The sequence below is a fragment of the Tympanuchus pallidicinctus genome, unplaced genomic scaffold (genome assembly GCF_026119805.1).
Source record: "Tympanuchus pallidicinctus isolate F22 unplaced genomic scaffold, pur_lepc_1.0 scaffold33, whole genome shotgun sequence".
In the NCBI taxonomy this organism is placed as follows: Eukaryota; Metazoa; Chordata; class Aves; order Galliformes; family Phasianidae; genus Tympanuchus; species Tympanuchus pallidicinctus.
Genome location: NW_026294751.1, coordinates 51,823 through 77,673, shown reverse-complemented (window position 1 = coordinate 77,673; position 25,851 = coordinate 51,823). Strand labels below are relative to the sequence as shown.

Below are 25,851 nucleotides of genomic sequence, written 5' to 3'. Positions count from 1 at the left end.
TGTGGGCTACAAAAGGTAATAATAAACAGGCCTGGCTCTGTTAAAAGGATGGTTTAGCATTGGGTTGGGCTGCTTAGTGGTACCGGGACCCGGTAGACCCTGCAGCCCCCCAGGCACTGGCTTAGGATAGCCGCTGCGGAGGGTTACTGTGGGGTCCATGTCTCTTGCTCACTTCAGAGCAAATTCTTCTTTTTTCTTTTCTGCATTACTGCTATTACAGTAGCACAACAGAGTGATTCTTTGTGGCTGCTGTTGTGTTGTGCGTGGTGCCCATTCAGCTTTTGTTCTGCCTCCAAGGAAAGGGCTCTTGGAGGTGGGGGTATCACTGAGTAGCAGTGCCTGCTTTGGGTTTCAAAAGTTTCTTAAAATTTGTGTGTTGCAAGCGTTTTGGTTTTTTTTTTTTTTTTTTTTTTTTTTAATACTGAAAAGCACCTGAAGCAGCCACATCTCCCTTTGCAGAGCAACTTGTTTTAACCCGCTTCAGGCTGCTTCCACTTACTGTGTATTAATTGCTGAAGTGTGTTGATAACCCTTGGTTGAGCACAGCTGAAATACCTGGCACACTGCAGGGCAATGAGGAGGGATGTTTGACAGCTCTCAGGTGGAAAGCCCTGTGTGCTAAAGGACTCCAGTACCTACAGGGAGCTTAGAACAGGAGGGAGTGTGACTTTTTTTACAGGGCAAACAGTGACAGGGCAAGGAGGGATAGCTTTAACCTAAAGGAGGGGAGATGCAGGTTGGATGTCAGGTGGAAATTCTCTCCCCAGAAGGCAGTTAAGTGCTGGCATTCCTGCCCCAGATCTCTGGGTGCCCCATCCCTGGAGGTGTCCGAGGCCATGCGTGGGCAGCCTAAGCTGGTGGAGACAGCCAGCCTATAGTGAGGGTGGGGCTGGAGGGGCTTTGGAGTCACCTCCAACCCAGCCATGCTGTGCTTCTGTAACTCTGTGAGAAACCTTGCTTTGAAGTTACTTTCAGGTTACATGGAAAAGAAGTAGAGCTGGGAGCAGGGGGTTTGAAGTGCCAGATTGGTGGCTGAGGGTGAAGTGGCAGCACTAGGGTGGCCAGGTCACAGGGCAGCAGTGTCACTGGGGGGTGAGTACTGGGGGGCCAGTGAGTGATGTTGTCCTTAGTCACATGCTGATCTACTGGTAACGAAATGCAGCTAATCACAGTTTGCCCCTGGATGTTTAAAGAGGGTTTAACAATCCAAACACAAATGCAACCCTGTTGCCTTAGAGAGGGTGTAGCTGTGAACAGAATTTGGCCCTGTCTTTTAAACCTTGCAGTTTGTCTTGACTGCTGCATGCTTTATTTTTAGAGTATAATAAAGAGCTTTTGTTTCAAGGTATATTTAACAGGGGAGTGGAAGGGAAGTAGGAGGGTTCTGTGCACAGGGAATGAATCTCTTGGTCTTTTTCTTCTATCCCACCCTCTCACCAGATACTCTTGGAGGGTGGAGTGTAGACAAAAAAAAGAGAAAAAATAATTATTAAAAATACTAAAATCATAGTCTAAAGAATTGTCAGGGTATTTGGGCCCAAAGGCCCGATGGGCACATGAGCACAATGAAACTTTCATTATTAGAAAAAAGACAGAGATACCTTGGAGAAGGGATGTGGCAGGGTGAGGGTGGTGGTCCCCACATCCCCTGGAGTGTGCAGAAGAGTCCTGGTCCTCTGGCATCATTACAGTTTGGAGGATCCTCACTGTGGGAAGCTAGGACTTATTCGGCCCCAGGAAGGTACCAGGGAGAGCAGAGCCCACCAGTGCTTCCATAAGGACATGTGCAAGGCCATACATGCTGTCACTAAAGGGCTGTTTTCTGATGTCAGCAGTTTTAATGAGGCCCTGTAACTCTTGAAGGCTGTGGGGTTCCTCGGTGCTGCAGTAGGCACACATGAATTGTGTAGGGAATGGGACTGTTCGCAAACTTCCCTAGCTATCCCCTGTCACAGAGCAGCAGACAACATCAACCCCACTATTAAGCCATCAGTGGAGTCTGGACATCAGAACCTTTCCATCCAGAGGGGGAGATGGGACCTATCCAATAGAGGTGCTGGGGAGCCTTTCTCTAAGAGAAAGCATGTCAGCTTTGTCACATGCATTTCTTCCTCTCTTCAGCTTAGCTTTTTCTTAGGAAAGTCAGAATCCTGTGCCCTGCTATTCACCAGCATGGCCAGGCTCTGCAAACGTTTTCCCTCCTTCACTTTTGTTGCTGGAATCTAGTAAGTCTCTCTAAAATTCAGAAGGGATTGGAAATGCCCTGAAGGGATGCACCTCCCTGCTGCACTGCCTAGAGAGGGGACTTTCCCTCTGGCTGGACCCCAGTGAAGGGCAAGTTCCCAGTGCTCCCACTCTGGTTGCCATGCCCTGGGCAAGGATTCCTTAATTTGGAGGTATAATCAGAGTATTGATCACTTAAGACTACCTCTGCCTAAGTTCTATGTTTTTCTTTGGCTGGAAAGGGTGTGCGTATTCTCTCCTTTTTTTTTGTGCTCACATGGTATGACCCCTATTGTGGCATTAATTCTGATTCCAGCCTTCACTCCACTGATTTTTGAACATTGCCCTCCTCCCCTGTCCCCAGCTCTGGTAGTAGGTGCTCTCCAGGCCCTTGGTTTCACTCCCAGAGGACAGGCTGTGACTGCATTCTGGCTCCTGATCCAGGGCCAGACCCAGCACATGGCCATGTGCTGTGTAGCTGTGTTTAAAGGGTGTTGTACTCAGAGTAATGTGCTGTTTCCACATCTGCCTGTGTGGACATGCCCTTTGCCTGCTTGAGTGGGCTGGGAAGGCCACTGGCCACCAGGCTGAGAGTTCAGCAGCCCTCTCCCCTTTTGTATCCATCTGCTGGTGCAGGGCACTGAATCGGGTAGATTCAGTGAGACGGTGTGATGGGGGCATGGTATAGAGTGGTGGAAGCCTTTCTTTTTCCCTTTGTCTTAAGACTTGCACCAACTTGTCTCATAAAATCCTCTCCTGCCTTTCAAATCCAGTCAACATGAGTCACCGAGCCCATCCTTTGCCTCTCATTGCAACACGGATGACAGAAACCATCCAACAGGAGTGCTTGAATCCATGATGAGTTTTGTTCTATTGCATAAATCTACTCGCCCTTTGCAGGTGAGTTGCTCTAGAGTCATTGCCCGGGTGGTATTCCTGCAGAGGAGTGTGGCAGAGCTGTGTAGGCCATACAGAGGAGTTATCCCACATCCCAGTCTTTATGCACTCAGTGTAATGGTAGAGATATTCTGAGTCAGGGTCCTCATTGCGTGTTGTGGCATCTCACAGTTGGGTTCCTATAAATTGCTGTTTTAAGATGAAAACACACCAACCTGCATAGACTTCCTGGAGGGAGCAGCTCAGGGAAGGGGAGAAAAGGAAGAAGAGGTCTGTAAGTGCAAATACCATTTAGGAACGAGACAAAATGAAGATGTTTTCTTCTTCCCTGATTTATTCCTGTGTGTATATGTGTATGCATTTTTTGTCCGTATATTTATCTATAAAGAAGAGAAATCAACTAGATCCATTAAAATGACAGCTTCTTGGCACTACAGTACATGGAACATGTCCGCCAAACTGAAACTAATTATCACGGAGATGAATAACCAAACCCACTCCTTCCTTTATCGCCCCGTCTGCCCCCAGGGCTTCTCCCTCCTCCTCCTGAAGCGCCGTGCCGGCGCACACAGGGTTACAGCTGCACCTGTCTGGGTGTACCTGTCCCACCGCACCTGTGCCGACAGCCAATGGGCGCCGACCCGGGGCTGCTGTCAGCAACATGCCTGCCTGCAAAACCTCAACATAAATCAAACACTTCGCAGGCAATGTCTGTGAGCAGCAGGTCCTAGACGAAAGAAGTCATTGGGGGTTTTACCGTTGGCAAGGATTTGGGAACACAAGGAAAGATGTCCAATGAACTCGAGTAAGTAGAGTGTTTTTGTCATTCTGGCCCCCCTGAATATGGGGCTGAGCGTCTTTTTGGGGGCTGATTGAAGGACTGCAGGTCTCAGGGAGCTCTGAGGGAATCCTCTCCAGCAGCATGGAGGATTGGATGTCTGTGGGATGTTCTACTCCCCCCCCCACCTGCTGCTGCCCGGCAGAGGTTCCACTCCACTCGTGTTATTTAGCAGGTTTTTAAGTCCCAAACCTGGTTTATTTATTTATTTTTTTTTCCCCTGGGATAAAATGTGACACATCAGGTCTATCTAGGGGAAATCTGCCATCTAACACAATCTGCAGCCATCCCGTGCTTTTCCGGGTGTTGTTTTGTGGTTTTTTGTTTGTTTTTTTTTTTTAGTAAAAAAAAAAAAAAAGTATAAATTATTTAACAGTTTTTGATGAGTTTCTCTGTTTTTCTTTTTTTACTTTATTTTTTTGGGGGTGGGACAGCATGCTAAGGTACATGGCTTCACATTATTCCATCAAATAACTGTAGTTGACTGTACAAACTCGTTTTGACATGTATTTTTTTTAAAACAAGAAAATGCACTTTTTGTTGATGCCCTATAACTCCCTGTCCTCCGTGTGTGTGGCTGCGGATGCTGATGGCTGTGTATTGCCACCCTGCATCCCGCACCTCTGTAACAAAGCTAAGGAGTGTGACATCAGTGTGATGTGAATCGATGCTGGAAAGTGATGAAGAAAATCAGTGAATGCTGTTGTTGATGGAGCTTTCCCGAGCTGCCCAGATGTGTGGCCGTGTATGAAATACGTACGTGTAATAAAACGTATCTAGAAATATAGGTACAACAAGATATATTTACAGTATATGCACAGACAGGGATGTATCTGTGTACAGATATGGCACTTCAGAAGGTTGTTTTGAAAGAAATGCACAGGGGTGTGTGTTTTTACAGACCTGACAGAGGCATTGTGACAACTGACTTCTTCCTAATTAAGAGCCCTGAAAATGTGCAGAGCTAATTGTTGGTTAATGTAAATACTGGGATCCTTACACTCAGGGGTCAGTTAAGAATCAGTGACAAATTTTCACCTTCTGAACTCTTCAGGTGATCTGCAGTCACTGTGTTGGGGCTTCAAGTCAGGCTGTGTAGTAATCCTGAGTGCACGAGCACATTGCAGACTGAGAACTGAGATTGATGTATCGGTAATTATGGAGCAGGGCATGATGTGACCCATGAGTTACATGGTTGCTTGACTCCTTTTTCTAACGGACTGTTAACTCTGGGCCTTTCACTTGGGAAGGGGGGGCTGGCAGGGGCAGCATCCCTTTGTCATTCAGTTCCAAGGACTGATAACACACAAAGGTTGCTGCTATCTTCTCTCAGATAGCATAGTGAAATGCAGGTGAAAGGCTCCTGTAGGTTGAACCCAGGGACACCTTTGCAGATCTCTGTGAAAATCTCCCTTTAGAGGTCCCCAGCCCGCAGCTGGAGAGAGGGTTTCCTGGGGGCAGGTGTGCAGACCCCAGTGAGGAATAGGCTGTTGGGACTGCAGCTAAGGTTCAGGAAGGGCAACGGTGGGTGTCTGTGTCTCTCTCACAAATAAGGTGTTGTAATGCAGCCCTCGCATGAGGCTGAGCACAGCAGGACAGATAGCAGAACAGATCCCAGGATGGATCCAAGCTGTGGAACATGCCAGGCAGAGCTGTCAGGTACCTGCTGTAGTCCCGTGCACTGCTGCTGCCATAAAATTGGCAGAGTGAGCCATCTCTCCCAGCCATGGGCAGGGCTGCTAACCACCAGATCAGGCTGCCCAGGATCCCACCCACCCTGGAGGTGCCTGAGGCCAAGGTGGATAGAGCCCTGGGCAGCCTGATCTGGTGGGGGCAAGCAGCCCATGGTGGGGGGTGGGAGCTGGATGGGCTTTGGGGTTCCCCACAACCTCAGTGATTCTGTGATTTATTATCTTCGTCTTTGTGACTTTAATTTCACAGAAAGACCTGGGAAGATGCTAGCATGACATGAGAGAATGAGATGTTTTGCCTATTCTAAAATATTCTGACTGATAATTTCCATTGTCGCCTGTATTGAACTTGTGTCTAGTGCTGCAGTGCGTGGGCTTGAAGGAGTTAACCAGGAGTTACTCCCAGTTGTGGTTTTGTGGTCGAAACCATGATTGCCAGAAGCAAATTTTTGTCATGCATAAGGCGTGTTATTAAAACTTGAGTTATGCTCCTAGTGAATGAAAAGTTAAAGCCCTTTTATGAAATGCTGGCAGCAAAGCACACAAGGGATAACTGCACTGAAGCAAAGTACACTTCCACGGCAAATGTGCATTGGATGTGTTGTTTTTTTTATAAGTTGTATGAGTAGGGATTTGCAAATTAAAGATGCAATAACTGCTATGCAATTCAAAACGAAGGAGTAACCAACCCCCCTCTCCTCCCCCCCCCAAATAAACTGGAGACTCAAAGCAGACATAAGTCAACATTTACATTGTGTCTCTGTTTTGAATCACAGTTTCAACTGATGGATACAAGTTACAGTGATGGGAGTTTGCTCTCTCCATTTCAGTCTGGCACTGGAATTGTTGGTTGATGTAAACTGTTCTGCTGGGGTCGCGCTGCACTGTGAGCACTACAGTGAGTGGAGTAGAGTGTGACTGTGTTCTGGCTGGAACTCTATTGCCAATATGCAAGTTTCGGAGGCTCAGGAGATGAGGGAGTGTGGTGGCACTGATGTTTGTTGTTGTCCTTCCCAGTGCTGCTGTTCTGGCTGGTGGCTGTGGTTATGGGTGAGAGTAGTGGAGTGTGAGGTACCTGATCCCAGAGTACTTCTTTGTCCCTGCAGTGTTTATAATCTTTAGCATTCAAAGACAAAGAGCAGGAGTTGCTTACCAACACACTTGACTCCTGGTGCCAAAGTTTTGTTTCTTTTTGGTTTTTTTGTCTTTACCGAGCATCTGAGCTGGAATGCTTGCTCTCAAGAAATGCATTGTTTAACAGGCTTACACCCAGGATGGGATGATTCATACTTGTATCACAGAATTATATAGAATCACCAAGGTTGGAAAAGATCTCCAAGATCATCCAGTCCAATTGTCCACCTACTACCAATATTTCCCCACTAAACCATCTCCGTCAGTACATCTAAACATTTCTTGAACACTTCCTCAACCATCTCCCCAGGCAACTCATTCCAGCTCCTGAGCATCCTTTCAGAAAAGAAACTTTTCCTATACAACCTGAATCACTTGTAGGGCAAAGCATTTCTTGAAATGCATTGTGGAGTGGGGTAGTGGTTCTGTGGCTCCAGCACTGACCTGGCTATGTACCGACAGAGCAAACCTTCTGTGAGATTAACAGCCACCGCTGCTCTTATGGCATTTGTAAATGAGCACTGAGAAGTAGATGAAACAACATAAGGAGGAGACAGCCCCATCTCCTAGTGTTTGACTGCACGACTCTCTGGGGGATGCAATGAGGGAAGAATGGAACTGTGAACAGAAACAGTCTCTGTTCTGTTGGGAACCTCATAACCCACAAATATTTATTATGTTAAAAACTAATTACCTGGAGAGCAGTAGAAAATAAATGAACTATGTGTGTTGGTGGAGAGGATGGTTTGTGTTCTGAACACATACATGAGGTGTGTCCTGATCTGTCTGCCATGCAAATATGAGTGGGAAGTGCTTCAGATGTGCTGGTGAATGGCAGATGCTGCCAGGGACACTGGTTCAGGGCCTGCTGTGCTGTGCATTCACAGAATCATTAAGGTTGGAAAAGACCTCTAAGATCATCCAGTTCAATGGTCCATGTACCACCAATGCTGCTCACTGACTCCAAGTGCCACATCTCCATGGTTCTTGAACACTCCTTGGTGATCCCACAGCCTCCCTGGGCAGCCTGTGCCGTTGTCCAACCACTCTTTGGTAGAAGGTTTTCTAATATCCAGCCTTTGAAGGCAGATCACCCTGAAACCAAGGGCTGAAGCACATGATATCACATGCAGATTTGGGAAAAAGCAGCTGTAATTCCTGAGTTGCCAACAAACTCTGTGCTGTAACCTGTTATGTTAGGCAGGAAGGGTGCTGTTTGAAAGGTGCTACTGTTTGTGAAATATGGCTGTATAGGTGGATGCCTTTGGGATGATGTTAAGTACAGCAGGGTGCCAGCAGTGTCCCCAATGCGGAATGGTCCAGGGCAGCTGGGAGCAGAGATTTGGGCCTAGTTCTGTTCATTTGTGCTCACTAAGCAGGATCAAGTCTGTGGGGAACAGGAGTCATTTGTCAAACATACAACAGCCTTTTCCCTCTTCATCTCAGGCAGCGTGCATCTGCTTGGTGGTTTCCACACACAGTAAAGAACAGTGTGGGATCTTTGCTTGGTGCAAGGGTCAGCCTGCCTCATGCACAGCCCAGTTCTGGGGGAGACAACAGAGCTGAGGATGGCTCTGTGCTGAGTGTTTTCAGATGTGCTTATTTATTAAACTGGCAAAGATAGGGTAAAAATTAGAATGTTGCTCAGAAGTTTGGGTTTAGACATGGGGATGCTGTCCTTCCTTTGCAGGAGGGCCTGAGATATGGATAAAACTTCTGCTCTGATGCAGCCATTATGCTGAGCGCTCCTTTTTTTGCCCTGCTCTTAAGTGTGGTGTTGGTCCATTCCCATGTGTTCATACGGGGCCCTGGGGAACACTGGGGCTATCCCAGCAGGGAGGTGAGCGCAATGCACTAAACCGGGGCTGAGAACCAGCAGTGTCTCTGCAGTGCTGTAAGCTGCGGGCTTCGCTGTGCTGCTCTGAGTTCTGCTGCTGGTTGCCATGGACAATTTGATGTTTCTGCAGAGTATCTGGCACTGCTCATGTTTGGGTTGCAGTTAGAGGGGCAAGAACAAAGATGAGCAACACAAAGCTTAAAGGCCAGCAAATCATCCACTGAAACCAAGAAAAAGTGAAAGGAGTATGAGTGCTTCTTTCCTTCAGGACTGATCTCCCCACCCAGATCCTCTGGTTATATTCTTCTGTTTCAGCGTAGCCCTGAGTGTTTTTTCATAATCAGGAGGCCTCTGTTATGCTAGGCTGGGCAGATAAGTTGGAAAAACAGATGGAATTGGATGGAGCAGGGAAAAAGGGCTGGTATCACCTTGTGTCAAACTTGGGAGCTGTTTGGAAACAGACTGCTCCCTTCCCAAATCTGCTTTGCACATGATCCCAAGGCTCCCAGGAAAGGAGAGCTCTGGCCCCATGGGTCTGTGTTCTACTGACTGATCCCCATTTTGTCTGAGCCTCTGCACCACGGCAAGTGCCTGCAAAGGAAAGATCATTTTGTTCAACAGAGCAGACAGTTTGCTGTGGACAAACTTGACATAGCCACACAGAAGAGGCATCATGGAGAGTGATGAAAGTAAAGTTCATATGTTTTTGGATCTGGATTTGGATGTTTCTTTCCAGATCTCTACTTCACAGAGATTGCTAATGCTGGGTTGGAGGTAGGTGTAGAACATGTTGACATGACTGTATGTTGCAGTTGCATGGATTGAGATGCACCTGGTGCCAAAGAGGTGGCTCAAACCTGTTATCATATCTACTTATCTCCTTGGATCACCCTCTTTCTGCAGGTTTGGGCTCACCTTGTTAGCCTTCAGGTCAGAGCAGAGTGCTTGCAAAAAGATGGGATGGAGCCTATGATGGGGCAGGCACGTGCTGGGGTAGTGATGCTGTGAGCATCACGGCTGGGCTGGCCAGCAAAACAGAGCCACATGTGGACACAAGATGTAGGCTCCTGGCGCACCTGTCAAACTTAATTCTTCATAAACTGGACACAGCTGTGAGCAGTTAGGAGCTTCTGCCCTTGCCCCATCTGCATCTCCCCCACGGTATGGGAAGATGCTCAAGAGCTCACAGTGGCTCATGGATCTTCACGACCAACAGTGGCCTGGTTGAGGGCTTAGGTGAGGGAGAAAAATGCTCTGAAGCATTCTTCCTTGTGATATCTTTTCTTTTTTTAAGCTCCTGGGTGCTTTGTTGCTACATCCTCCCATGGTGTGTTTATCTGTGTTGATTACCAGCAACAGGAGCTGCATCTCACCCTGAGAGTGTGTTGTCGCTGCCTATTCTTCCTTGAGAAGATAGGATTGGGAGCGGGTGAGCAGTCCTGCCCAGACAGGACCGTCTGCCTATCGCCAAGCCAACCCGATGAAATCTGAGTCATGCCTATTGCTCGCCTTGGAGATGGCAGTGGCACTGATGGGGAGGGAAGGCTGCGTGAGAAACGCTAAAGACAACAGAACTCACAGAGCACCTGGTGAGATTTCATGCATGGGTTAAAACCTCTGCTGGTGTCTTGTCCTGACGCGTGAGGAAGAGGAGTGAGCTCAGCATATCCTTACAGCAGTGCTGGGGGCTGTCCGTAACTAGGAGCTGCTGCCATGCCTCCATGGGGGCACTGACAACAGTGGGGACTGGGTGCTAGGCTGTTAGCAGTGCCCATAGCAGGCTCTCTCCTGTGCGAGGACAACGGGACAACTGTTGGTCTCTTGTGCTGCTGTGGGAGAGGCTGGGAACCACTGTAAGTTTGGGCACAGAGGTTGTGTTTTCTTATGGGGAATACCATGAGCTGTTGCAGCAACAGCATATCTGTGTGGATGTGACAGTGTGAAGCCACTGACTCATCCGCCCCGAGTGGGGTGAGCCCACAGTGCAGAGCCTCAGGGGGTATGCATGTAGGATTTGCTGGAGAAGAAGGAAGGGTGACCAGTGTTTGGATAACTATGTGTCTGGCAGCTCGTTAACATCAGATAGAGAGACCTGGAGAAAGTGCCAGAAGAGAACAGGAGGGACAGTATTCTGGTGCATTATTTCTCAGCACGCGTAGTCCCACGAGCCTCAGCTCTGACAGGTATTATTTCTTAGGGGAAGGGAGTGTGCTGAGATTGGCCTGTCTGCTTCCCTCAAAGAGAAATCGCCTACAAATGACAGAAAATCCTGCCCCTCTATGCAGCCCCCAGCGTGACCCTGGCCTGCTTTTGAGATCTTGGGTTTTGGGAGCTGAGGACCAGGAAGGTGGCCTTCCTCCATTGCAGCAGTGCCTTTCAGAAGCCCTTCATGACTCCAGCTGGGTGGCATGGAAGTTACTGTGAAAAATCCATGTCCTTCATCCCCTTCTCCCTCTGTCTGGCTCAGTTTTAGATCTGTGCGTCTGATGAAGAATGACACCATGAACTTCCAGAAGTTCTCCTACACTAATGAAGATGAAGCCTGGAAAACCTACCTGGAGAACCCCCTGACTGCAGCAACTAAGGCAATGATGAGGGTGAATGGAGATGATGATAGTGTGGCTGCCCTGAGCCTCCTCTATGACTACTATATGGTACGTTACTACTGGGGCTGGGTTTCCTGGGGAAGTCAGTCACACAGGACAAGTGTGAAGGTAAAATATGCTGAGTCCTCTGAGGGAACCTCCCCAAGCTCTCTGTTGGTTGTGCAGTGATCCTTAGGAAACACCCAGCAATAGAGGACCACTATTGACCCCAGTCACAGAAGTAAACTGATCTCATTCTACATAATTCTACAAAGCCGGAACAGAGTGGAAAACTGAACATGAGTGTCTTGGGTCTCAGGATGGGGTTCTTTGTATATAACAGCTTTCTGATAAGAAGTGGGGATGCTTTGAGAGACACAAAGCTGAAACAGCCTGGTGCCTTGCAGATTCTCCAGCTTTCTCACTTCCAGCAGTGCTTTAGGCTGGGGCTGCGTGAAATGCAGATAGGAATGCAATGGAACCGACAAACTGATGTTCCCGTTCACCTGGGTGCTTTTCAGACTTGTTTTGAGAACGTGATGTGCTGGGTAGCCTCAGGTTACCTTGGCAATCTATGCCAGAACCAGAAGGAGGGTCTGGGTCTTCTGCATCCTCACCCTGTGTTTATTATTCACCTGGTTTTTTATCTGTGCCACGCAGACAGGGTGGAATTTGCCTTTGCTTTCCATGAATAAAATCTAACAACAAACTAACTCTTTGTTCTGCCTTGTTCTAGGTCCCAAAGGAGAAGAGGATTCTTCCATCGGGTATGATGGGACGTAATGAACTAGGAAAGAGGTGAGCTTCATTTTTGCTCTCCCTAGCTGTCTCATTTCCCTGCAGCTGCTTGCATGCATGATAGATCTCCTCACTTGCATAAAATAAACATCAAAGCAGAGTGTTATTACCAGCAACAGTGGAGGTTATTAACCCTGAGACATGTATTAAAATTCTTTAGGCCAAATCCCAAGCAGGTATACATTGAGCTACACCCATTTACACTACTGAGGATCCATCTCACTGTGTTCAGAAGGAGTTGCGCTAATGTGCAGTAGCTGAAGATTTTATCTTTATTTCCTATGTGGTGCCAATCGGATAGGCACTGAGGGAAGGTAATGGTGAAGTCCTCTCCACCACCACCAGGCTCATAAGGATTTCTGTTCCAACTGCTTGCAGTCTCCCAGGATTCTCTTCCGGTGAATCCCATTTGTCCTTTGAGGTTTTCAGATAATTAACTATGAAATTAATAGCTCATTCACCACTATGAATTCAGTTCCTCTTCCTGGGTGCTGTGTACTTTGGCAACCTTTTCTGGTTGTCTATTTTTAAATCCTCAACAGAATAAGCCTCTTAAATGGTCCTCCATTCCTTCTTCTTTAGTAAGTTATTTTCTTCTCTCTGAAAGACTTCTGGACCGTATTTATAACAGCAGTATATTTATTAACTACACAGATTCCAGCACATACCAAAAGGTGAAAGTCTTGAAGCAGAGCGGGTGGGAGCTATCCATTCAGCTCTATCTCCCAAAAGGTGTGGGGGCTGGTTTGTGGTTTTTTTTTTTTTTTTTTTTTTTTTTGAGCATGGTGACGGGGTTAACAAACTGCCTCTTCCAGCAGAGGGGATCAGTTCTTGGAATGCTGCAGTGAAGGATGATTTGTTGAGAGGGACGGGAATGCATTTTTGTCCATATAGCAGTTCTCTTTTTCATATTCCCCACTGCTTTAAACATTTAATAGCCCATAACAAGAAATGGTGGATATAGGCTCTGGACCCAACCAAGCTCCCAACCAAGTCTAAACCATATTCGCTGATTCTGTGCAATCAGCTCTTACCTGCAGAGCACCTCTGGCTCACACTGCGAGGTGTTTGAGTGAGTGGAGATCACCCTTGGCCCTGTCAGATTCCCGTACCAAGCAGATGTACATAGCTGGCTCAACAGCTAGACTGTGCAGCTTGCTCCTCAGCTGTGTACCGGCACATCTGCACCTTGGTGTAACAACTTGCTGGGGTGGTCCACCCTCTTCTCTAGTTTGAGATAGACCCCTTTCTCCACCAGGCAGTGCCACGGAATGGAGTATGACTCAGATATCATGTCCTTTGACGGCTCAGCCCATCTCATGAAGCTCTTGTCTGAAAACACTTCCATGACCCAAGAATATTGTGAACCACAGAAGAAGAATGGTTTAAGTCTTGAAGGTATCCCTACACCTCACAAGCCAGCCATGCTTCCACCAGGAACCAACAAACTGGATGCCACCCCAAATACCTACATGCTCCCTCCAGGAGACTTGTACGACAATAGCTCACTGAACTCCCTCTTCGAGACCAACTCCGTGACCACACCACAGCAGAGGTGGCAGCCAGACAGCACTTTCAAAGAGGATCCTCAGGAGGTCAGAGATACAGTGGGTTACACGTTGGCAGTGCTGGGGTACCACACAAGAATGTCTATAATTTGGGATTTCCTCGTGCTGGAGTCAGGGGGAGCTTTGCTTGTGCATTAAAAGCTTGGTGGCATTTCCACTGAATTACTGGGGGTGTTACATTAGTTTTAGAAGGCTTTGAAATGAGGCCTCTGTTGTAACGAGTGGGAGAAGGTGAACAGACAAAGCGGTGAAAGATTCTAAATGTGACTGTTTCATTTCCACTTTTCCATAGTCACTACTCTTCAGTGATATCCTCAAGCCCCAGCCAGAGCCACCCTGCTCTGAGAGTTATTCTACAGGTGATGTTAAGAGGTAATTATCAGTCCACACTCTGTGTTTCCAGTGCTCTTGACTGTGCACCTTTCCTAGGGAATGGCTGCAGCCCTCTCCCCGTCCCAGTACTGGCCTTGGCAGCAGCCACAGCAAACTCCAGGATCTTTTGCAGAGAGGTTGTATCTCAAAAGCAAATTGCTCTTCTTTGATGTTTTAGATGCAGAGGAGTTATGAATTTTAGTGTTTGGTGTTTGAAGTAAAGATTAGTGTTGGAAGGCTTTTGCTGTAATGTTATTGCCTCTCATTTCTAAAACATGGGAGATTTCTCCATTTCCCATCCTTCCCTCAGAGAGCTTTCCTGCTCTTGATATTGCACCAAACCTCCAAGTAGGCATTATCCCACTTCCCACCTTTCATTTGCCTCCTGAGTCACCTGACTCTATGACTCAGCTATCAGCTGTGGGAGTTTTATGACAGACAGCAGCTCGCATTTATGAATCAGAGGCTTTCTGCTTGCTGTCTGTCCCCACACTGAAGGCTCTCCTGGCTCTAGAGAAGAGAAGCTGCTGAGTCTGTCTTCAGAGATGGCACCACAGGAAGGCGGGGCAGGAAAAAGAGCAGGTGACTAAACAGGAGTTGGAGATATCCCCATCCTGCAAGTCCTCCTGTTTCTACAGACCCATTAGGACACAGTCCTCTTGAATTATCCGTTTACAGGTGACAGGAGACAATTTGGCAACAGGAATCTGAGTTTAGGATGTTTTGAAAGTGTCATTGGCAGTGCCTGTTTTGGTTTGTTTGGATTCAGGCTTTTGATTGTGTGCTGTTTCTGTAGCCATCCACACAAAAAGATGGGTCAAAGCAATGTATGTTATTTTTCTTTTTTGAAGAAAATATAACAAATGGTAAAATGTGGCTATTGGAAAAGTGCTGTTCCTCAGGGTGTTGGGAGAATCAGTATGTGCTGTGCTTCAAGGTGCTTGGCCACAGCCGTAGGGGAATGTTCATGGCAAAGGAGTTGGGCTAGCTGACCCTCTAAGGGCTCTATGATTCGATGTGAGATGGGAATAGGGTAGAGACTTGTGTGTGCAGTGTCTGTCACCTGTAAGGATGGAGGCATGCCTTGTTTTGCTTTTGAAGTGAAACAGCAGCATGTACTTATTCATCATTCTCTCTTTGTTCAATACAAGTGACTTTGAATATACTCTGGGGTCGCCCAAAGCCATTCATATAAAATCTGGGGACTCTCCCATGGCCTACCTCAACAAAGGACAGTTCTACCCCATCACGCTGCGGACAGCTGGAGACAGCAAATGTTTACACTTGTCCTCAAATAAAGTGAAGGTAAGAGACAAGCTGACAATTTTGCTGACATGTGCTGTAGTCAGGCATCCAGCAATTGTACTGGCCTGGGAAAGCAGCTGAACATAAAGAGTAATGGCTTTGTGGCTCTTGTTGACTTAAAGTGATGAATGGAATGGATTCAGTCATAGCAGGCTAATCCTCTGATGCACAGCAACAGCCTTCATGTAATGTGCCAGCTGAAACTTTTTGCAGTTGAGTTTGGGATGCACAAAATGCCCCCCAGCTGCTGGTTGGCTGAGGGGCCTGGTAGAAAGACCAGAGCTGCAGGGAAGTGCTCTGTCTTGCTTCTGGTGTGTGTGACCAGGCCTCAGTCACCCCCAAGGCTATGGCTGAACTTGAGCTTCCACCAAAGAAACGTAGTCCTCCAACCCTGACTTGTGTCTAGGAGCTAGATTTTGGACAACTCAAAGCTTACAGGATTCCTGAAACTGAGAATATCTCGAGAGACCTTCTAGAATGTCACAGCCTAATACTTACTGTCGCACTGCTAACAACTCTCCAGTGCAGGATGCCTTGGTGTCAGTGGAAACACATGGATAGTGCAAGTAGGGGACGTGCAGGGCACCTTGGTTCTGCTTCTGACTCTGTGGTTGCATGTCTGCAGGGTCGTGGTCAAGTCCCTTCCCTGTCTGCCTTAGTTTCCCCAGCAATGTAACGTTAACAATGATGTTAAGCTGCCCTTGCTCTTGCCCCGTGCATGGATGCACCAGATGGAAAGGGCAGTGAGGGCACCGAGCATGAGCCTGCACTGTGTACTGATATGGGATATTCTCACTGTGTTACAGAGTGTTGTGATGATTGTTTTTGACAACGAGAAGATCCCGACAGAGCAGCTCAAGTTCTGGAAGCACTGGCATTCTCGCCAGCCCACAGCCAAGCAGAGAGTCATTGACGTTGGTATGAGCGTGGCTGTGGTAATGGCTTGGGTTGACAGCTTCTATCATCAGTTTACTGCATTTCCAATACACAATAACACTGTTGCAGCTCAAAACTCTGGCCTGGGGGGAAGCAGAGGGGAGCAGGCTGATCTGCTGGCTTCAGATCTTTTCTGTCTGAATGGTCCTCCAGCATTTAAGATGTTGTTTGCCAAGTGTTGGGATATGCACAAGGAGCTCAAAATATACCAACGAAGAGCCTCAGTCTGAGGAGCAGAAACTGCTGAACTCTTTTGGCTCTTAGAGATGTGACCTATGGCCTCTTGGAATCTAGGAATCCAAGTTAGGAAAGGCTTTGATGCTGCTTGTCCTTTTCCACTGCTAGCACACAGGGTCTGTAGCTCATTGTGCTGGGCCAAAGGGTAGGGACAGAGATAGGGTTAGGAGTAGCATCTTCTGGAACATGTCATGGCTCAGAGCAGGACACGTGGTTGTTTGAATTTAGAACCAATATACATTGTATAAAATCACTGCTCATACAGCAGTTGCCAGCTAGGACATTGGGTCATTCCTGGCTTTACAGATGCATGCTAAGGTTTAAGCAGTGGTCAGCCAGTGAAAGGAAGACTTTCAGGGGTTGGAAAGCCCAGGGAATGTGAACAGTTCGGCAGGTAGAGTATAAACTGCTTCTTCATTGTGTTTCAGCTGACTGTAAGGAGAACTTCAACACAGTTCAGAACATTGAGGAATTGGCCTACAACGCGCTGTCCTTTGTGTGGAATATCCATGAAGAAGCAAAGGTACAATCTGCTTATGGAGGGGAAATGGGAAGCCCTAGGCCTCTCAAACAGCACAGCCATGTCCGTCCACTCTCTGGTTCTCTGGAAGACAGAGAAAGTTTCAAATTCAAACAATGATATTCCAGTGGCCCCAGGTTGTGTTTGTCTGCTAGAACTGCAGGGAAGGACACAGTGCTTCTCTGTGTGTTTAAGCATTGCCATTAGCTAATAAACATTCTGGCTACACCTGAGACTGGCTCAGAGATGTTTTCTTAGTGCTGATGGATGACTCCTGAAAAAAGCCCTTTGCAGCCAGCAGTGATCAGGGCTCTACTCACATGTGGCTGAAGCCTATTTAAATAAACTGCAGCTCAGGGAACAAAGCTCAGGGAACTCTTCCAAGGCGGAGTTTTGGTGCAGAATTGACTGACCACCCTTTTCTGAGTTGAGTGATGTGGAAGGTAGCCAAGCAGGTCACAAAATCCCTTTTGACCTTAAAATCTGCAAAGCTTATATCAACATCTTTCCTACAAAGAGAAAGAGCTCTGCTGTCTCTTCTGTATCTCTTCGTCTCTTGTTAATGCTTTGCTTTCCGGTGCAGATTGAAAGGAGCATATAAAAAAAAGATGAAAGACCTAAGGAAAAAAAAAAAAAAAAAAAGAACATAAATTCTGTCTCCCTGAAACTGGTATCTTGGGAAAATTCTGGTTTGCTTTGGAATCTCATTAAGCCCTTCTTTTAGCCCAAAGGCAACCTTACTCTTTTACAACCCAAGAGGTTAACAAATGTCTTCAAGGCAAAGTTGTCAGAAATGGAAATATGTCAGGTATGCGGCAAGCCCTCAGGGGCACCTCAGCAAAACTGGATTTAACTCTCAGCAGAAACTCTGTGCATGCACTCGCTTGGGGCTAGTAGGAGTGAGACTTCAGAGAGTTCCTCTGGGAGCCACAGTGTGAGGGTGTCCAGTGTCTGGGCCTTCCATTGCACCTGTTCTTTTCTTGCAACTAAATTTCACAGATAAGTGGTTTCTTTTCTGTCTGTAGATAGTGAGTAGATCTGATGCTAGATTTAAGGCTGAAATCCTCAGCCAAAGCTCTGTGGAGGGAGCTATATGAGCTTCAGCCGCTGCAAATCTGTTCCCAGGGAGTCCGGTGGAAATTTCAGAGTCACACAAATGAGTTGATAATTTGGAGATATAACACGGATTACCTGCATACAGCTTTTCTTCATAAGTTCCCACTTGGAGGTAACTGACTCCATAGTAGTGACCAGGGAGACCAGCAGAGGAGTATTTGTTTAGCCAACAACAGTGATTCTTGATTCTTGAAAGATGAAGCCTAGACCTTCTCCCTTCCTCTGGGGCACTGCCATCTGAAAGTCACTTGTTCAGCTGAAAGAGCAGAAATATCAGCAAGAATGTCCCCGGCCAGAGTTTCTTTCTGGTCTGAAAGAAGGGGACAGACTCTTTAGGAGGATCTGTGCTGACAGAACAAGGGGAGAAAGGTTTTAAGTTCAAAGAGGTTACATTTAGGTTAGATATAAGGAAAAGATATTTTACAGTGAGAGTGGTGAGGCAGTGGAATAGGTTGCCTAGTGATGTGGTTGATGCCCTATCCCTGAAGACTGTCAAGGCAGGGCTGGATAAGGCCCTAGGCAACCGGATCTAGCTGTGGTGTCCCTGTTCATTGCGGGGGAGTTGGACTAAGTGGCCTTCAGTGGTCCCTTTCAACTCTAAGGATTTTATGATTCCCTAAACTGATGGGAGTGGATGACCCAACAGAGAGCAGGAGACAGCTGGAGATTTATGAGCTGCTTGTGCAAAACTCTTTCTCTGGATTGCTGCTGTGGGTGATGGGGGAGCATGTAGTTAGAAACAACCCACAGCTGTGCTCAGGTGGGGAACCACAACCTACTAGTACAGCCAAGGCCGGGAACGTTGAGGTATGTCTTGTGAGCTCCTTTTATTCCATCAAACTTCTGATGGATGTTTGAGGATGTTTTCAGTGCCAACAAGCTGTAGCCATTTCTGTTCCTATTTGCAGGTGTTTATTGGGGTGAATTGTCTGAGCACCGACTTCTCCTCTCAGAAAGGAGTGAAAGGTGTCCCGCTGAACCTCCAGATTGACACTTATGACTATGGCAATGGGACCAACCAGCTGGTGCACCGCGCTGTCTGCCAGATCAAGATATTCTGTGATAAGGTACAAAACTGCTCTTCCGCCAGCTTGGTTGAGAGAAACATTAAACTCCAGGAGGTGAAAAAGAGAAGTTGTGAGAGGCCAAACAGTGCAGCAGGCAGTGTACTGGAGCACTGATGGCTCAGCATGCTTGGTTGAGCAAGACAAGGCAGCCAGGATGTGTCTGCACCACCAGGACCTTTGTAGAACAAAGCCCTAAGAAAGTTTTCTCCATTTCAGGCCTGCATGAGCGTTTTACCTTTTTAATTGATTCTCCTATTCTGACAAGTTTTTAAATAGTAGAAGAGATGAGAATTTACTCTGAGGTTCTTCCCCAGCCTCAGACATCCTTCCACTGAAACATTTCTAACAGCTATTTTTGTCTGCATTTTTTGTTTCTAAAAAGATAAAAAAAAAAAAAAAAATAATAAGAATTATAAGTATGAGAAAGTTCAGTTCTCTTTTTTTTTTTTTTTTTTTTTTTTTTTTTTTCAGATGGCCTTTAGGAGGTCTCTGAGATGATCACTTTTAATAAAGGCTGCCTTTAGGGTGGCAAGGCACTGGCACCGATGCCCAGAGCTGTGGGTGCCCCTATCCCTGGAGGTGCCCCAGGCCAGGTGGGATGGGGCCCTGGGCAACCTAAGTTGGTGGGGGCACCCAGCCCATGACAGGGCTTGGAACTGGATGGGCTTTGAGGTTCCCCTCCAGCCTCAGCCGTTCTGTGATTCACCTTCAACTTCTTGTCAGTAAACCCTCTACTCCCAACATTACGTTAAAGCTGTCAGTGCCCTAATTTTTGCCTCACGTTTCCCACAGGGAGCAGAGAGGAAAATGAGGGATGATGAACGGAAACAGTTCAGAAGGAAAGGAAAATGCCTGGACTCCAATAACAATGGTTAGTGCGATGTTTGTCACCTAATCTATGGTGGCCTGTCTGTTAACTTCCATGAGATCTGGCCCTGAGTATTGCCATGTCTGATGGAATCAGCCTCATTCAGAAACAACTTGTCAGTCAGGTCTCCTCCTGCCAAGACTCTCAAAGCTCATTACTGATACTTACCAACCCTTCTGAATTGCCATGGGATCATGCAAGAGAATAGTCCTGGAGGACATGGTAGTAAGCAGGCCCTGAAGACTTGGGTCTCTTGGGATCCATCCATTTTCTAATATTTCTGTTGAGTGATGTTGAGCAGGCACTTTCCCACTCACATATAGTCACCTCTTAAGTGCTTGGACTGAAGTGAACTGCACTTTCCATCTGTAGGTCTGAAAGGCTGTGTGCTGTCTGGCTTCAGAGGGAATGAGATCACGTTCCTGAGGCCAGAGACTGACCTCGAAACCCAGCCAGTCCTGTTCATCCCCAACCTCCATTTTTCAAACCAGCAGAGATGTGGCACGGTAAGTCCCTTTGCAGAACAGCCAACCTGTTGCTCACATCACCCCCATCATTTCCAACCTGATCAGACCCCCCAGCATGACTTGTGTTATGTCAAAAAAGAAAACCAAACCACAACTCCTCTGTGGAAATGTGGTGAACTTGAAGATGAAGCTGTCAGGAGTAGCCTAGATGCCATGCAGCAGTGATGGGCAGGATGACTTTTCTGTGTTCCTTGCAGATAGTCCTGTGGTTTACACGTTTCATCTGGAGCCACAGAGGATGAGAGTGGTGGGAGAAATATTGGCAGAAAGTAAACTGTAGAAAAATACAGCCACATCTGTCCCTGTGCAGGAGACATCTCTCACTGCTCCTCTGCCCTTCTATCTGCCCTTGAGCCTGAGACATCCTAGACACAGCCTCCTTCAGAGCTCATCACCATTTCCTCATGAAACAGCTGTCGGTTTATCAAAAGAAGGGAGAAAAGCCACCTGTGACAGCACTGTAGTGGCTGCTGTACTGATGCATCACAGCAAAACAGGTACTGGAAGAATGTAGTTGCAACTAAAGACCTCGCTGAGAAAGGAGTTGGTGCTTGATCCCAAGCAGGTTATGGGATTTGAGCTGCTTTTTGGTGTAGTCAGATATGCGTTCAGGCCTCTTCTAGGCAGAGGAGGGGAGTCTAGAGAGTGCTTTATGTCAGTTTTCATTTAATCCAAGATGCCCATAGAGTTTAATTGTGTTCTTAAGGAAAAATGGATGGACTGGGAGAAGGAATTACATTAAGAATGTGCCCTTGTGTTCCCCGCCAGCTTTGTTGTTTCCCAACACCACAAACTAAATGATCGATGTTTCCTTTTTGTTTCAAGGCTCTTACTCCTGCTGTTCCCAATTCTGCAAACAGGTAAGAATGCAGCAGTCTGTATTTTCCATCCATCAGCTGTTCTATTTCTTTGGGCATATCATGGCAGCTTAATATCTGTGGTACATATCTGTAGATGTAAAATAAAAGCATGGTGTCTCCCTGAAGCCTTGAGTGTCAAAGTATATGTTAAAGTTTGGCTTAGAAGATACTAAGAGGACACTTCTTTCCTCCCTGTCAGTGAGCCCCTCTCCAAGTGTCTGGCCACTGCTCTTACTGAGACCAAATTTGAAAAGAGGCAAAAAATAATTCACAGAATGACCACTTAAGTGTTCTCATCATCTTTTCACTGCTATAAAAGAAACTGGAATGAAGTAGAAATCACGCTTGTAATGAGCTTAGTGTGGGGAAAAGCCAGGATTTACCCCCTGGCTTGATCCAGTGTGTGCTGATACCAACAGAGTAACGAGGACATGGAGACAGAAAACGCTTTTTTAATTACATGGTACCAAAACCACTGCCCACATTCACCAATGTCCCATATGCATTAGGCAGGAAGCTGCAGATCTGGAGATACTCTGTGGCTGTAATTACAGAACCAATATTTATTTGCTGGGTGTTTATTGGGATAATCAGTTTTTCAGTCAAAAGTCAAACTGCTGCCACTGTTTTGTTTGCTATATTGTTCTGTCCTCTTGAGAGTACCGTGTTCCTCTTTCTCAGGCTGCCCCTAAAGCGGAGCGGGGCCTCATTCACAGATGAATTTGACCCAGTGCCTCCAAAGCAAACCAAGGAAGAAGATCCTCAGAGAGGTAAGCCTTGGAGTGGGAACTCTTCTTGGATGTGATGTTTCTATGGACTAAGGTAGCTCTGGATCTTGAAGCATGTGAGGCCACGCTGCTCTGCGAAGAGCCCTGACTCAGTGCTGTGCTTCATTCATTTCAGTGCTGTTGTATGTGAGGAGGGAATCAGAGGAGGTGTTTGATGCTCTCATGTTGAAGACACCGGATCTCCAGGGCCTCAGAATGGCTGTGAGTGTTTCCCAAAAATGGCGGCATATGAACAAACCACAGATCATAGGGTGCTGGCACTTCGCATATAGGAAAGTGGATATAAGGCTGTTTATATCTCGTGTCTGCTTTCTTTTGAGAATGGAAATGGAAACTGTGAGGACAGGTGAAGTCTACCCAGAAATGCTTGTTATGCAGTGTGCCACAGTGAGGAAGAACACACCATATGGCAAGATGGATGGGGCTCTGAGCACTGATGGAGCTGGGGGCGTCCCTGTTCATTGCAGGGAGTGAGACCAGATGGCCTCTAAGGATCCCCTCCAATTCAGTGGTTCTATGATTCTGTGTTCTGTTCAGAGCATCATGTAAGTGTCATCTTGTGACAGCAAATTCTATTGTAAAGCTCCCTTCTCATGCTGGCTACATATGTGCAGTGTGAAGGCAGCCCTGGCCTTGTGCTGAAATTCCCTGTGCAGTATTTGGGGAGCACACAGCTGTATTTCTGCAGTGACCATCAGCAGCGTCCCTGATATCCTACCTCTCTCCGGGGCTTACTAGGAAGAAAACAAACAATATCCTGGACTGGGGATAGCTTTACAACTGCACTTCAGGCTTTGTTGGTTTTTACAAACTTTTAAAAATAGAGTCTGAGAAACGTCAGTACAGATGAGTCAGAGGATTCAGAAGATTCTTTGCCATCTTTTCCGTCCCTAATTACTTCACCACAGACAGACAAAAGCAGCTACTGAAAACAGCTGGGAGAAAGCTGCATGGCTCCCGTCAGCCCAGCACCAGACAGAACCATGCTCAAATTGTTCTGTTCAAACCATTGCTTCAGCCATTTTTTCTTCAGTAAAAAGGGAGGGGTAATCCTTTGCTGCCGAATACCTTTGGCTCAGTGTTTTCTTTGATGTTTATCATAGGAATTTCATTTTACAAGTACCAAGAATTGCTGCGTTTTCTCTTGCAGATTTCAGAAAAATATGGACTGCCTGAAGAAAGCATTTATAAAGTCTACAAAAAATGCAAAAGAGGGTAAGCTAATCTCTCATCTGCTTTTATGCTGTACTTCTACAACCCGATTCTCTTTGGTACGCTGCCATAGGCTGAAATAGCATTTTAACAAGACAGTAAAAAGGAAAGCCATGTGAGGTCTGCACTACTTGGACCATATAAAACGCAGATCCTTGAGGGCTTTAAAGATTTGGGATAGTGGTTGTTTGTTTTATATTTGTATGTAGTGTAAAGGCTTCCAAGGAAAGGCAGATGGACGGAGGAATGTTGGGGGAGTTAATGGCTGACTCCTTATGTCTCAGTCTGAAAGGCAGGGGGTTTAGAGTATGTATCTTACTGTCATCAGAGATGTATAAATCTTTGCCTCTTTGAACCAAACACCTGAATGTCCCTGTCCCTGAGAGAGATCGTACCCATTAAGTAAAAGCCCCAGTAGAGAACTGAAGAGCTCTAAAAGAGGAGTGCTCATTTCCGACTTCCCCATCTTATCCCCAGATCAAAGAGGTCAGCAGGAAGTTCCACTCTGACTTCAGGAGGTGGATCAGACCCTCCTGCACACACGGGCTCTCATGCAGCCCAAGTGCAGTGCTGCAGGTCCCACAACGGACACTTGTCAGGTGTTACTGGGGGACCAGCACAGCTTCTCAGGGCATGGACAGAAGTTTGCAGTAAATATAAAATGGTTTCTCAAATGATTCCACAGTGATCTTTATTATTGACTAGTCAACATGGACCACATATGTGGCTGAGATGGAGTGATGTTGGCTTGCGTGAGCAGAGGACCAGCTGCTGAATCTTCTGTGGAAGGCAGCAGGCTAGATGTAGGGCCTGGTGCTATATTAAGAGATGTTTTCTGGACTGAAGAACAACTCCAGGACTATCCGCCTCTCTGGCAGTGAGTTCTCCCTCCAGCTGTTGGAAAGAGAAGGGCTCATAAATTCCCAAGTTATTTCCATAAAGCTAAGTCCAGAGTCTTTCTTGCAGAGCAAGTGATATACGATCAGGCTTTGCAAGCACTAGTGACTGCCTGGGAAATGAACTCATTGTTTTTACTGGCCCTGATCCCAGTTTTGAGCACGGGGAGAGACTGGTAGAAAAGAAAGGCCAATGATGGGTCCTGCCTTATGCAGTCCTACATTCTTACTAGCACAGCCAGCAGAGTGGTGCTCCACATAAAAACACAGGGGAGCAGAAGCCAGGGGAAGCTGAGGATTGGTCCAATGCTCTGCTTCTTCATTCAGGTTCTGATTTCATGAGATGAGAAGGTCCTAAAGCTCCCTGGATGTGATCTTCCAGCTCATTTGGTGTCACTGTGACTTGATCCCCCGCAGGACCTGTTTGCTCCCAGAGCTAAAGTGAGACTTGTGGGCAGCTGCAAGGTGGGGAGGGGAGAAGCAGAAGTTTCTCCTCCATGCTGTGGTAACACAGAACTGATAAGTAATGGAGCAGCATGGGCCATTTTTAACATAAAATCTGCTTGGAGAGGGCTGCCCTGTGCCATGAGACTTTGTCTGTGGTGCAATTACAAGTGGGGACCCAGAGCATATGGTGCTGTCAAACTCTCCGGGTTAAGCAGCACCTCAAGCCTTGGAACGCACTGTCTGACCTGGCTGCTCTACCTGTCCTGTAGGATCCTGGTCAACATGGACAACAACATCATCCAGCACTACAGCAACCACATGGCCTTTCTCCTTGACATGGTAGAAGCGGAGGACAAGATCCAGGTCATCCTCAAGGAGCTATAAGGAGCTACAGTCAGCACTTACTGGGACTTCTCTACCAACCAGCACATTTGACCCAACAGAGCTCAGCCGAGTATCCCACCTCATTGCCTCTACTTGAAAACTGCCAGCGGGGTGGGACCTTGCACTGCTGGGCCAGAGCCAGCTGGAAGATCTGTTACTGAAGTGAACGTAGAACTTCTCTCTGTTGAATTCATTATTTTATTTTGTTCCCTTCTGGAGACAGGCCTGACCTTCTGTTCAAGCTGGGAAGGCGCAGCTGCACTAACGTGGCTGATGGCTCTGGGCAGCAGTGAGGACAGCCTCTGTTTGCCACCTGCCTCTGCCCATGGCCGATCCAGCTGTGGGCTCTGGCTTTCTCCAGCCCATCAGTTCCACAAAAGCCTCCAACCATTTCCAGTAAGGCTAAGCCTGGCTCTGAGCTTCTCTGTCTGCAGAGACTTTCGGAGATATGTTTAAAACTCAGTTAAATGGACATTGCCTACTTCCATGCCCTCCACCATCATCTCTCTGTAAATACCACCAAGGCCTCCGTAGCCTCCCGTTTATACATTTCTAATGTATCATTCTTTTATATTTTATATGTGTATGAATATGTATTGTTTTATATTTGACTCAGTGCAGTGACACAGAGCATTTCAAACACAGGCTGCTTCACATTTCTCCGTGAACCTCTTTTGTAACTGTGTTGTTGGTTTTGTTGTTTTGGATATTCCATAGTAATAAAGGTTCAGAGACAGAACACAAA

The 25,851-nt window shown here is 46.9% G+C and overlaps 1 protein-coding gene across 2 annotated transcripts; it reads left to right on the top strand.

Annotated features, from left to right (window-relative positions):
• The first annotated feature begins 3,803 nt into the window (after positions 1–3,803).
• Positions 3,804–25,851, top strand: GRHL3 (grainyhead like transcription factor 3). 2 transcript variants are annotated; one of them, XM_052698818.1, is made up of 17 exons: positions 3,827–3,925; positions 9,974–10,209; positions 11,088–11,274; positions 11,942–12,003; positions 13,262–13,598; positions 13,864–13,943; positions 15,095–15,248; positions 16,055–16,166; positions 16,850–16,944; positions 18,966–19,124; positions 19,917–19,995; positions 20,365–20,498; positions 21,345–21,379; positions 22,061–22,149; positions 22,283–22,368; positions 23,318–23,382; positions 24,992–25,851. In XM_052698818.1, exons 3-17 carry the CDS (start codon positions 11,107–11,109, stop codon positions 25,104–25,106), a joined length of 1,770 nt encoding a protein of 589 aa, XP_052554778.1. In that variant the 5' UTR covers positions 3,827–3,925; positions 9,974–10,209; positions 11,088–11,106; the 3' UTR covers positions 25,107–25,851. The 2 variants fall into 2 exon arrangements, with proteins under 2 accessions (XP_052554777.1, XP_052554778.1); XM_052698817.1 differs by lacking the exon at positions 9,974–10,209 and having other exon boundaries at positions 3,804–3,925.